Source organism: Theropithecus gelada, chromosome 18 (genome assembly GCF_003255815.1).
Source record: "Theropithecus gelada isolate Dixy chromosome 18, Tgel_1.0, whole genome shotgun sequence".
In the NCBI taxonomy this organism is placed as follows: domain Eukaryota; kingdom Metazoa; phylum Chordata; class Mammalia; order Primates; family Cercopithecidae; genus Theropithecus; species Theropithecus gelada.
Window position 1 is genome coordinate 12,969,122 of NC_037686.1, and position 12,532 is coordinate 12,981,653.

Genomic DNA, 12,532 nt, shown 5'->3' on the forward strand with positions numbered 1-12,532 from the left:
GCATTCTCTGTTATTTCTTCTGCCATTAGATGTTTGCTGGACCTCCTCAACTATCATTAACTCATTGTTTCCAACTCTTGCTCCTTCTGCATTGCTTTCTGGGTGATTTCTTAATCATTAATCCATTAATTCTTGCTTTTCCTATGTCTAGTCTGCTATTAAACCTGCCCATTTTGTAAATTCAATGAGTATATTTTCTCATTTCTAGAAGTATTACTTTTTCAACATTCAACTCAGAAATTCTGTAACAAGTTAAACAGTTGTGGTTAATTGAGTGATTGACTAAAACTATGAGAAACTATCAACAGTCCCTAGTGAAAAAGCTGTCTTAAGGAAACTGAACCCAGAAAGAAGTAAACTGCAGAAAGGATTACTGTGTAGACACTTTGGTAAACATGAAGAAATCTGAATAAATCTTATCAAGAATTCATTGTATAAAATAGTAATAATTATTATTTAGAGTTATTTTAAAAGGTAAACTTGCTAAAAGTGACAGGTAAGACAAGAAGGGGTGGTCAGAATTAAAGAATGTTATGGTTAAGTCAAACATGCTTGTAAAGTATGTGAAAGAAATGGAATATGTAATTTTTAAATAAATTGAGGGGTAAAAAAGGTAAATACAGAAAATTTAAGCAAGTAAATAGAAAGTAGGAGAGGAGAAAAAAAGCTCAGAAAACACAACACAAAGTACAAAACAGTATGGTTAAATTCAAATATAAATGGAAATGGACTTTCTGGCTCAAAGACAGAAATTGGTGTTATGTTTTAAAGATCCATCGGCCAGGCGCGGTGGCTCACACCTGTAATCGCAGCACTTTGAGAGGCCTAGGCAGGCGGATCATGAGGTTAGGAGACCGAGACCATCCTGGCTAACACGGTGAAACCCTGTCTCTACTAAAAATACAAAAAATTAGCCGGGCATGGTGGTGGGCGCCTGTAGTCCCAGCACCTTGGGAGGCTGAGGCAGAAGAATGGTGTGAACCCAGAAGGCGGAGCTTGCAGTGAGCCGAGATTGCGCCCACTGCACTCCAGCCTGGGCAACAGAATGAGACTCCGTCTCAAAAAAAAAAAAAAAAAAAAGATCCATCTAATCTATCTATATGTTTATAAGAAATATACCTTAAAAATAGATATGGAAGGGTTGAAACTGAAAGAACTTTTAAAAGATGTAAATTTTAAAAGGCATAGTTATATTCGGATCAGGCAGAAAAGACTTAAAAGCAGAAAGCATTATTAAAAATAAAGGCAATCATTGCATAAAGATAAAAGGAAAAAATAGAAATACACACATTTTAAACTTTATTTTCTAAGAATGTGTTCTCAAAAATTTGACAAAATTAGAATGAGAAGTTGACCCAGGTCAGTTTTCACCATCCACCACCCAGAAAACCCACCATCTAGTAGGATTTTGACAGACCTTTCTCAGAATTTAATAAATTTTGGTGGAAAAAACTTAGTGTAATACATTTAGAATTTAACAAAATAATTAACAGGCTTGGTCTTACAGAAACCACAAGTTTTTGTAAATTATATGTGAATAACAAAAGCAAAAATACTTAAAACTGCTTTAAACACACTTCTAAATAATCCTTGAATCAAAGAATAAATCATAATGGAAATTAGAAAATGTAGGGCCAAATGACAGTGAAAACACTACATGTTCAGACTTTGAGATCTAACTTAGTAGAATACAGAAGAGAAATGTATAGCCTTAAGTGTTTACACTTTCAAAAAGAATGAAATCTAAAAACCAAGCTAAGTAAGAGTCTAACACTGAGAGTCATTCAGAAGAAAAGTAAACGTATAGAAGTAGAAAGTAAAAGAAGATTAGAAATCAGTAAAAATAGCCAACAAACAATGGAGAAGATCAACAAAATCAAAAGATTTTTTTTAAGACCAAGAAAAATAGATAAAATTCTAGCACAATTGATAAATAAAATTAGATTCCTACCAAATCTATGAGAGTAAATCAATCCAGTAGAAAAACGGACAAAGGAAGAGCCAGATTCAGAAGTAGAAACCTTAATAAACCTCTGAGAAGATGCTGAACTTCACTAGTAACTGGAAGTACAGTTAAAAACTACAGCGGGCAGTTTCACAGCTAAGAGATACAGTAATTTAAAAATACCCAGATTCTATAAGAATTATGGATAAAAATAATTTGCCAGTGCTGCTGGTGGGAGTCTGATGGCACAACCACTCTTATCTGAATGTTAAAGATGTCTGTGCCCTGCTAGTAGGTGTGTTGATCAGAATAGTGTTTTTAAAAACTAAGTTTGAGGCTGGGCGCGGTGGCTCAAGCCTGTAATCCCAGCACTTTGGGAGGCCGAGACGGGTGGATCACGAGGTCAGGAGATCGAGACTATCCTGGCTAACACGGTGAAACCCCGTCTCTACTAAAAAATACAAAAAACTAGCCGGGCGAGGTGGCGGGCGCCTGTAGTCCCAGCTACTCGGAGGCTGAGGCAGGAGCATGGCGTGAACCTGGGAGGCGGAGCTTGCAGTGAGCTGAGATCCGGCCACTGCACTCCAGCCTGGGTGACAGAGCGAGACTCTGTCTCAAAAAAAAAAAAAACAATAAAAAACAACGAAGTTTGAGAATCATTGGTGGTTTGTAAAGTCAGTTTAGTAATTTAAACTAGCATTTTTTAAATGAAATAGGAAATGTACTTTTGTGAAACATTAGCTTTACTTATATCTATGGTACATATACTTGCATATATGTGTGTACTGGGTTGCAATGTAAAATGAGTTTCTTACTGTGGGTTGCAGTGGAAGTTTGAAGGCCCAGTGCCTAAAGAAATCTGTTTATCTACAAGGAGACAGGTGCAAGAATGTCCCTTTAACATTGTCAGAGCAAAGAGTGGGAAGACAACTTAAATATCTCTGGATAGGACATGGATAACTTGTGGCATGTTCATAAAATGGAATATATTATCTATAGCATTAGGAAATGAATGGATATTGGGATAATTTTTTTTAGAGAGCCCATTTTCCTAGTTTTATTCTAGAAGATGTCTTCTGATCCTGAGATCTCATTTCTTTGCTTGTCCCTGTATAAAAATTTTATTTCTAAAAACAAATTCAAGAAAGATGCATTTTAAAAATCAACAATGCTACCATGGTAACAATTTAAATAAGAGCTAAAGGTTAAACCCTTGAAATCGTATTATGGTCTGATTATTAGCTTTGGTCTAATTCTGGTTTAAAGAAAAAATAATTCATGGATGGGGACGTTATGTAAAAGTTTCTTATTTGCTGGTAAAATTCAAATGCTATAAAATCCCCTGGCTGCCCTCTTTGAATAGCAACATATTCATATATTATGGTGTGTAATTAAAGTATACAATATATGTAGTAAATACTATGTAATATTGTTTAGTATTAGACTATCCCCTCTTTATTGTCCTTTCTGAATTTAGTTTTGAGGATTTTAGTTCCTTAAAAGTCTGAGTTCCCAAGTAATCAAAACTGTAACTAAAAGTATGGGGCCATTAGAATCTTGTCTTGCCACCACTTTATGAGTATTTATTATTAAGAATATATGTGATCCTCACTAGTTATTTTATACTGCTCAGGGAATACATGCCCACTTTGGAGGAATTCTTTGAAGAAGCCATTGAACAGGCAGACCCTGAAAATATGGTTGAAAATGAATATAAGTAAGTAATGTTTCTCATTAGCTCATTTTAATTTTATTCGATTTGTTTTTTCCTTAGGAATTATGTGTATACTAGAAAACTTATTGAGAGGCAGTGGAAAGAGTAGTGCTTTTTCTCTTAGGGGAGTTCCTGTTAGGACACATCCTGATTTCAAGGAGTATTCCTGTTAACTAAGCATGACTTGGAATCACCCTTGTTTCAAAATATAAGAAAAAAAAAACTCCCCCTGGCTCCCATTACTCTCCAACTATTAGTTCTTTTCTCTCTACCCTTCAAAGCACAGTATCTCACAGCAGCTCTTAACCTATCCTGTTCCCCTTAGATAATGTTTTCTTCTCTTGGCGTCCATGAGAATCCAAATCCATGGTTCTTCTGTTTGCCCTTTGCCCTAGCTGCCCACTCCACCTCACATTCCATTTCAGCCTCCTCATCCTCTGCCTAACTCAAATGTTGGAGTAACATCAGGACTCAGTCTTAGCCTCTTTATCTAGAACCTTCTGGGTGACACCACAGTCTCATGGCTTTCAATAGGAATTGAAGAGTAGTGGTTTAAAGGCAAGAGGCCTCTTGTCAGAATGCATGGGTTCCAGTCCCCTCTACCACTTACTTATTAGACGACTAAGGCTAATTTAATAATTGAATCGCCATCCTCCCTTTCCTCATCTGTTAAATAGTAACAGTACCCATTTCACAGGGTTATTCTGAGGATTAAATAAGACAGTTCACTTTCAACCATACAGGGCATGTAGTTAGCACTCAATATTCGTTACTAGTGTGACCCTGTGCCCAGAGTTGTTAATTACTGTGACCTCTGTGACCTCTTCACTGTTTTCTCTAGCAGTGGTCAGTGCTCCATGTATCAGCCAGTGATCTTTAAAATAACTGTCCAAGTCTGATCTGCTTAAAATCTTCCAGTGAGTGCCTGTTCCAAAGTCCCTCCCAGGGTCTAAAAACCTCCTTGGTCTGGCTTATACTGTCCTGTGTAGCTATGCCTTCCCTCTGCTCTAACCACAGCAGGCCTGGTGCTCTTCACTTCAAACGTCTTTCCCTTTCCCGTCAGGACCTTCACACTTTACTGTCTCACTTGCTTGAACCACTTTTCCCCCAAGGTTCCCATGGCTTTAAGTCCCCCTGGAAGCTCTTCCCCTCCTTGGTCTCCTCTTTTGCATTCTCGTGGTTTTTATTTCATGGCACTTAACCACTATCCAAATGAGAAGGTGGCACTCACCACCTTCTCATTTCTCGTTTTCCTCATCCTTATGAAATTATCTTATACCTTGTGTGTTTATCACTAGCGATGCCTGCCAACACATTCTGCATTACTGTGCCTCAGGTACTCTCCACAGCTACTGAGTGCCTGGCTCAAGTGTTTGTCAATTGAAAGAATATTTATCACTGTTACATAAGACTAGGTGGACTCATTCCTAAAGTGATAGTTCAAATTATTATCTTGAAAGAGGGTTTTGTGGAGAATAAGAAAAATGATATATATAATTGACAGTGAATTTTGAACATGCCTAAAATAATCAAATCGTTTAAACAGAGATATGTCAGAAAGAAGGCTCTTAAGTGTTCAGGCAAAGCCTCACAGCAGGTGTTGACTTGGGAAGAGTCCTCAATGTCTAGGGGTAGTTTTTGTTAAGTCTTCAGTGGTACCTGCACATCCTAAAGGTAACACACGCTCATTTATAAGAGATGACCAAATAAACCAAATTGCTATTCTTAGGGGAGGGAGAGACTTCCAATCCAAAACTCTTAAATGGAATAAATTGGTGGTTTGGTTTCTTCTGCAGCATTGCGTATTTCTGGAGCATTATCTTTAGAATTTCTCTGCAGTTTCTGTTTCTCACCTGATTGTATACCACCTTGATCATTGTTATATACTTCATTAGGGAACAGTTCATGGATTCCGAATAGCCAGATGGATGATTCCTGTTGTATACATACTGCATCTAGCCAGTACTGCACACACTTGTTGACTTGTTAAAATTAAACAAAATGTACGAACTTTGAAAATGTGTTTGCTGCATATGAGCCTGCCTCTTCAGACATTGTTGGTTCCTGTTATTAGTTATGTGTGTATCTGTTGATTTGTTATTATCAGTGGACAACATCCCGAAAAGTTCTTTAGGAATAAGATTCGAATGACAAGAATGGTACTTTGAGCTATTTACCTTAAATATAGACTTGCACGTGGCAGAACTAAGCAGAAGGGAATACAGAAATACAAAACTATAAATTACAAGCCTCACATCTCTTTTTATAGGGCTGTGAACAATTCAAATTATGGTTGGAGAGCCCTGAGACTATTAGCACGGAGAAGCCCTCACTTCTTCCAGCCAACCAACCAGCAGTTTAAAAGTTTACCAGAATATCTTGAAAACATGGTAATAAAGCTAGCCAAGGAATTACCGGTAAGTACCATAGATCAACTTTTCATGCCCTTTAGTTGACATCATCTTTAAAACTGCTATCACTATGTGAGCAAAAAACTGACTTAATCATGTGAAAAACCAGTGGTCCACAAGCTCCCATGTTTTAGAATGAGGGAAAAACACACTGGAATATACATTTACAGGAAATACATGAGTTGATAAAGAAGTAACTGATAATTTTCTGTACAGCATGTAATTTAACTGAGGTTCAACAGGGCTGGGCGCGGTGGTTCACGCCTGTAATCCCGGCACTTTGGGAGGCCTAGGCAGGCAGATCATGAGGTCAGGAGATTGAGACCATCCTGGCCAACATGGTGAAACCCCGTCTCTACTAAAATATAAAAAATTAGCCAGGCGTGGTGGCAGGTGCCTGTAGTCCCAGCTGCTGAAGAGGCTGAGGCAAGGGAATTGCTTGAACCCAGGAGGGAGAGGTTGCAGTGAGCCAAGATTGTGCCACTGCCCTCCAGCCTGGCGACAGAGCAAGACTCCATCTCAAAAAAGTATATAAAATTCATGGTACTTTAGGTAAACTGTTATGCACCTATACACACAGACAGGAATTTTTTCCTGTTTGCCAATGCAGTATATTGTCTTTTATCAAAGGTAAAAGATAAGAATCAGAAACTTTTAAGGACACTGTTGCTACTGGCTTCCTTGAGGCCGTCTTTACTAAACCCTGGGTATTTGCAAATCCTGGAACTGTGCTTTTCACGGCCTTCCTGCTTCCCAGATTGGGGGTGGGGAGTCTTTCCAACTCTGGGGTCTTACCAAGTTCACTCCTTCTGCATGGGAAGACAGTCCCAGTTAGGATCCTTACCTGACACTGTCTAACGCTCTCAGGGGTGAGGTTCTGGCACCCTGTACTTGGAATCTCACAATCATCCTTATCTAAACAAAGTACTTGTTACCGTACTTCAGAGGCTGGCATTCTTTCAAACATTCTTCTTTCTCATTTTTAGCCTCCTTCTGAAGAAATAAAAACAGGTGAGGATGAAGATGAGGAAGATAATGATGCTTTACTGAAGGAAAATGAAAGTAAGCATTTAATTTTCTTGGTTATTTAACAAAATTGAAGAAGATTGGGGTTCTTTGTTGATAGGTACATTATTTAATCGGCTTCTCAACTTCTCCCACTTTATCTCAACTGTTTCTGACTTACAGTGAGGAATTTAAAACATTGCTTAATAATAACTAAAAATACTACATTTTATGCAATAAAATTGGGGAGTAATGATACTTTAAAAGGGAAGGAAAATACATTTGAAGGTGACCCATACCTTTGTTAATTATTGGTTATTGGAAGGGGAACAGTTCATTTCAGGGAAAGCCTACATAATTTTAACAGAGGTAACAACTTTAGCTTTGATTGTTGACCATGCTTATTAAGAGTGGTATTCAGCTTATGGAGAATATAAAAAATAATTGTTTGCTTTTAAAATAAAGTCTACTAAAGGTGGTTAATAAAACTCATTGGCCCCATAGCTTTCCATTTCTGTTGTATACTTAGAATTGCACATAATTTATATTCTCTTCGTTTTCTAGGTCCTGATGTTCGGCGAGACAAACCTGTAACAGGAGAACAAATAGAGGTATTTGCCAACAAGCTGGGTGAACAATGGAAGATTCTGGCTCCCTACTTGGAAATGAAAGACTCAGAAATTAGGCAGATTGAGTGTGACAGTGAAGACATGAAGATGAGAGCTAAGCAGCTCCTGGTTGCCTGGCAAGATCAAGAGGGAGTTCATGCAACACCTGAGAATCTGATTAATGCACTGAATAAGTCTGGATTAAGTGACCTTGCAGAAAGTCTAACTAATGACAATGAGACAAATAGTTAGCTTCTTTTTTTTCTTTTTATTAAAACTGTGATAGATTTTGTTACCAAGCAGCATTTGATAAGAGGTCCACTGGTTTTGGTAAACAATAAACATTTTTATAACAATTGTTGTACAGTCGGCTGGTGCTCTAAGAACAATAGAACACATATTGGCTCAAACCAGAGTTTGGGGAGGTTGGGAGGAGGGTGGGTTGAGATAATGACCTAAACGAAGTGACCCTCACAAAATCTATTTTTGTTAAGTAGATGTATTTATAATGAAGTTAAATAAGCATTATTTAGGGATATGTTGTTTCCTATACCAAATTAGTTTCCTGTGTGCTGTTACTAGTTACAAAATTTAGCTATCCTGGAATCCCAGAATAACACTTTCTGAAACCATATGACTGCTCTGTTCTTATTCGTGCTTTCAAGCAGAGGATCAACAAATGATGGTTTGTTCTGCCTGCCACGAGTCTTGATCGTTAAAATTGTACTGGCACCCAGCTGTGCTCACTCCTAACTGTCTATGGCTCCAGCTACACTATAACAGCAAAGGTAAGGAGCTGCAACACTTCATAGCCTGCAAAGCCTGAAATAATTTACTATCTATCTATCTTGTCCATTACAGAAAATGTTTGCCAACTTTAAAAGAAATGAAGTCTGAAACCTCACTTTTCCTTCTAGCCTTACAAAAATTGCCTGACCTCTCAAGACTTTTAATCACTTCAGGGATTCTTGTGACATTCAAATGAGATGTATGTGAAAGCACCCTATACACAGCAAAGCACTAAGTAGTAGTAGCAGAAGACAGTACCACCGCCTTTTCCTGTTCCCATTTCCCTTTAGGGCTCTAAGATGAGGTCATCATTGTTTTTAATCCTGAAGAAGGGCTACTGAGTGCAGATTATTCTGTAAATGCGCTTACTTGGGCCTAACTTCTAGCTAGTGAAGCAGTGATCTAGCACAGCTCTAATGCTGAGATGGCCTTGGTGTGAGTGGCACAGCATATAAGGCACATTCAGGAATCAAGACTTTTTTTTTTTTTTTTGCTGCCTATTCTCCCTTCTCAAAGACCTTACAGGCAAGGCTGAATTCTAAAATAGCCTTATTAGTTTAAAACGACACTGGTATAACTCCCATTTCTACTTGAAAAAATTCTTTGGAATAATGCTTTTGTAGATCAAATAAAATGAAATCAAACTTTTTATAATAAGGAATTACAATTTTTAAAATTCTAATATATTCCATACAAGGCTTATATACTTTGCTCTAAACCTAGCTCACCTGGTCTAGTAGCTACAGCATCTAGTAGCTACAGTCAGAAAATCTAAATTCTAATTGTTAAATTCATGTCCTCAATAAAATTGTTCTGACTGAATGAGATAATGAATAAAAAAGACTGCAAAGTTACAAGCATCATACAAATATACATGAATCATTATAATTCTTATGGTCTCCTCCTCCCCATTGTATTCTTAATCCCCTCCACGAAGTAGAAAGTATTGATTGCCAAGTCAAAGTTTAGGTGAGGAAGCTATTTACAAATAAGTTTCCCTGCAGTGCTTATTTTATCCCCCCTAGTGTTCACAGATTACATCACATCAGATTTGAAAGTAAAATGGCTGTTTTCTATTTTTAATAGTTATCGGTGTTGTGCTCTGCAGAGCATTCAAACAACATACACAAAGAAAGATATGAGATGTTATGATAATCCCCAAACTTTATTATAAATAACTCAAAATTAGAGCCAAACTGGCTGGTATTCTATGCTTTATCCTTTCCCTAGCAATCAGCCAAGGGTCCTGGAACAAAGATGAGTAACTAATGTATTAAAATGTAAGAAGCCTATCATATTGAAATACCTCATATGCTTGGTATTTTCTACTATCACCTTAAAATCACTAAAATTCTGAAATAGACATTAAGATTTGGGGATTTTTTTTTTTTTGAGAGAGTCTCTCTGTCACCCAGGCTACAGTGCAGTGGTGTGATCTCAGCTCACTGCAACTTCTGCCTTCCGGGTTCAAGCAATTCTCCGACCTCAGCCTCCCAAGTAGCTGGGATTACAGGTGTGCACCACCACGCCCGGCTAATTTTTGTATTATTAGTAGAGACAGGGTTTCACCATGTGGCCAGGCTGGTCTCAATCTCAGCCTCGAGTGATCCACCTGCCTTGGCCTCCCAAAGTGCTGGGATTATAGGCGTGAGCCACCACGCCCAGCCAAAGTTTGGGGAATTAGGAAATACAAACACCAACTGAGCCAAGGAACAAATCTGACTGATAACATCACTGCATTTGGCATCCAAAGAAATCCATTACTTTTACAACTTTGTATTATTTCTTTGTAAAATACAGGCAGGCAAAGAAGATAACAAATATTTTCAAATGGATGCTTGACAGCACAGTGTTAATAACCATCTTCAGAAACTGTACAGCATTAAACATATCTGAATCTTCAGCCAAGCTCCAACACTCAGAAGACAAAAGACTTGAGGTCAAAAGCTATTAATCCCCCCTTTTTTATTATTATTAAATGTCCTCATTTTCTAAAAGTAAGCAACCAGAGCTTGTCAACATTTTCTTAAGATTGATTATTACAAAGCCATTCCAAAGTTAAATGTACAATCCACAGTACATCAGAGAGAGACACAATAATAAATGTATAACCAAATGTACTATTACTGATCACAATTTATTTTAAAGTCATGAAAAGCCTGCAACAGGCTGGACAAATACTTGATTGTGCCCATGTTTCCATGGGATGGACAGCAGCACTGAGTTACACAATGAGAGCAAAACTTCCTTTTCCACCTTCCTGGAAAAATGTTTGTTAGATAAGGCAAAGGATGGGTGGCTATAGAATGGTGGTTTGAACCATGCAAGAACAACAAATAATAGGTAATAGGTGTGCAATAAACATCTGATTGCTGAATCTTGGGTGAAAAAGGCAGCAAGAAAAATGACCACAGAAAGAAATGGTTGAAAGGCATTTCAACTCAGAATTTTTAAAAATAATGCAAGAAATAATAAGCTTTTAAAAAATGTCTTTCTGCCACCCTTATATAGGGCAGCACAATCCAAAGATAATTTTCTCTTTTCTGTAATTTTTTAGGTTGATGCACAGAGTGGTCTGCTTCTGTCCTCTTTTGTTTCAAACGAGGGGAAACAGATAAAACCACCTATGTGTCTTCCTCTAAAGCTCTGGATTATAGAAATGATCAACAAATAACATTTATTTTCACACCTAAGCATAAATAGCTAAAATGAAGACTACTATTCACTTTCCTCTTCCATTATTTCAACTCTGCGAGGCCCATAGAGTAGAACGTAAGCAATATGCCAGTCTCCACCACCAGAAAGCCGTAAGATATCTTCTGGTGTTACGATGCTGACTTTGTCATCATCAAACTTAATCCATTCATCTAAATAACAGGGAGAAGATGAATTAATGTTATGCAGGATTCTTCTCTGAGTTCCACTGCAAAAAAGGTATAGCGTCATCGGAGGCACAGCAGTGCTCCACTGGCCACACCAACAGTCCTCCAAATGCGGCCCGGTGACCACACAGGCTTAAGGGCACTGCAGGGGTTCCACCAGGTTACAACTACTTCAATGACACCACTACAGCACTGCTTGCCTTTTCCACCTGCATTCTCTCAAGTGTGCTCTGGAATTTTCCAGAGGCTACATAATGTATGATAATGCAACAGACTGAATGCAAACACTAACAGGAGAACCCAGCTGCCTCCTATTTAAGCCAGACAACAGAAAGACATAAAAATGTAAATCAGTACCATTTCTCACTCACTTTGTTTTTACATTAATACATAATGGGCTTATTACTATCATTTTTAAAACTAATTTTTTTAATTTCTCACTTTTAATTTTTAATACAGTAAATATTAAGAGGCAAACCTCATAAACCAAAGCTCTTGGGGCTTCAAGAATGTGAAGTGGTTCTGAGACCCAAAGTTTGAAAACCACTGCTATAAAATAAATGAACTGTTAACATAATACTGAACAGTTGAAAAAAGAATACTCATTACCTTGTTTCCTTTTCACCCATGATACATAATGACCTGAAGAACTAGACCTTCCCTGGTGTGTTAGTACTGCTTGTAAGTCATAGTATCCACAATTATTGGAGCCAATATCTTAAAAAAAAGATGTAAATCCATTAATATTAGACAATGAATAGATATGTGCCTCCTCAAGCTAAGTAACAATCAATAACTCTAAAGTTCACATTAGGAAAGTATTATATTATCAGAATCCAATAAGATACTACTGTCCAAATCCCAGCACTTTAGGAGGCCAAGGCGGGCAGATCACAAGGTCAGGAGATCAAGACCATCCTGGCTAACACGGTAAAACTCCGTCTCTACTAAAAATACAAAAAATTAGCCGGGCGTGGTGGCGGGCGCCTGTAGTCCCAGCTACTCGGGAGGCTGAGACAGGAGAATGGCATGAACCCGGGAGGCGGAGCTTACAGTGAGCCGAGATCACTAGACTGCACTCCAGCCTGGGCAACAGAGTGAGACTCCATCTCAAAAAAAAAAAAAAACCAAAAAGATACTATTGTGCAATCATAGTTAGGGCTTCATAATTGATGTTT

The 12,532-nt window shown here is 37.9% G+C and overlaps 2 protein-coding genes across 3 annotated transcripts in view; one reads left to right on the forward strand and one right to left on the reverse strand.

The window, feature by feature from the left end:
• Positions 1-8,040, forward strand: part of THOC1 (THO complex 1) — a 51,375-nt gene extending 43,335 nt beyond the window's left edge. Inside the window, exons 18-21 of the mRNA XM_025365001.1 lie at positions 3,579-3,662; positions 5,929-6,076; positions 7,057-7,132; positions 7,640-8,040. Coding sequence (XP_025220786.1) covers positions 3,579-3,662; positions 5,929-6,076; positions 7,057-7,132; positions 7,640-7,935 — 604 coding nt within the window. The 3' untranslated portion in view covers positions 7,936-8,040. The remainder of the gene's footprint in view (positions 1-3,578; positions 3,663-5,928; positions 6,077-7,056; positions 7,133-7,639) is intronic.
• USP14 (ubiquitin specific peptidase 14) overlaps positions 7,932-12,532 on the reverse strand; it is a 55,415-nt gene continuing 50,814 nt past the window's right edge. For both annotated transcript variants that reach the window (XM_025365003.1, XM_025365004.1), the window contains 2 exons: positions 11,964-12,071; positions 7,932-11,339 (listed from right to left, as the gene is read on the reverse strand). In XM_025365003.1, coding sequence (XP_025220788.1) covers positions 11,191-11,339; positions 11,964-12,071 — 257 coding nt within the window. In that variant the 3' untranslated portion in view covers positions 7,932-11,190. The remainder of the gene's footprint in view (positions 11,340-11,963; positions 12,072-12,532) is intronic.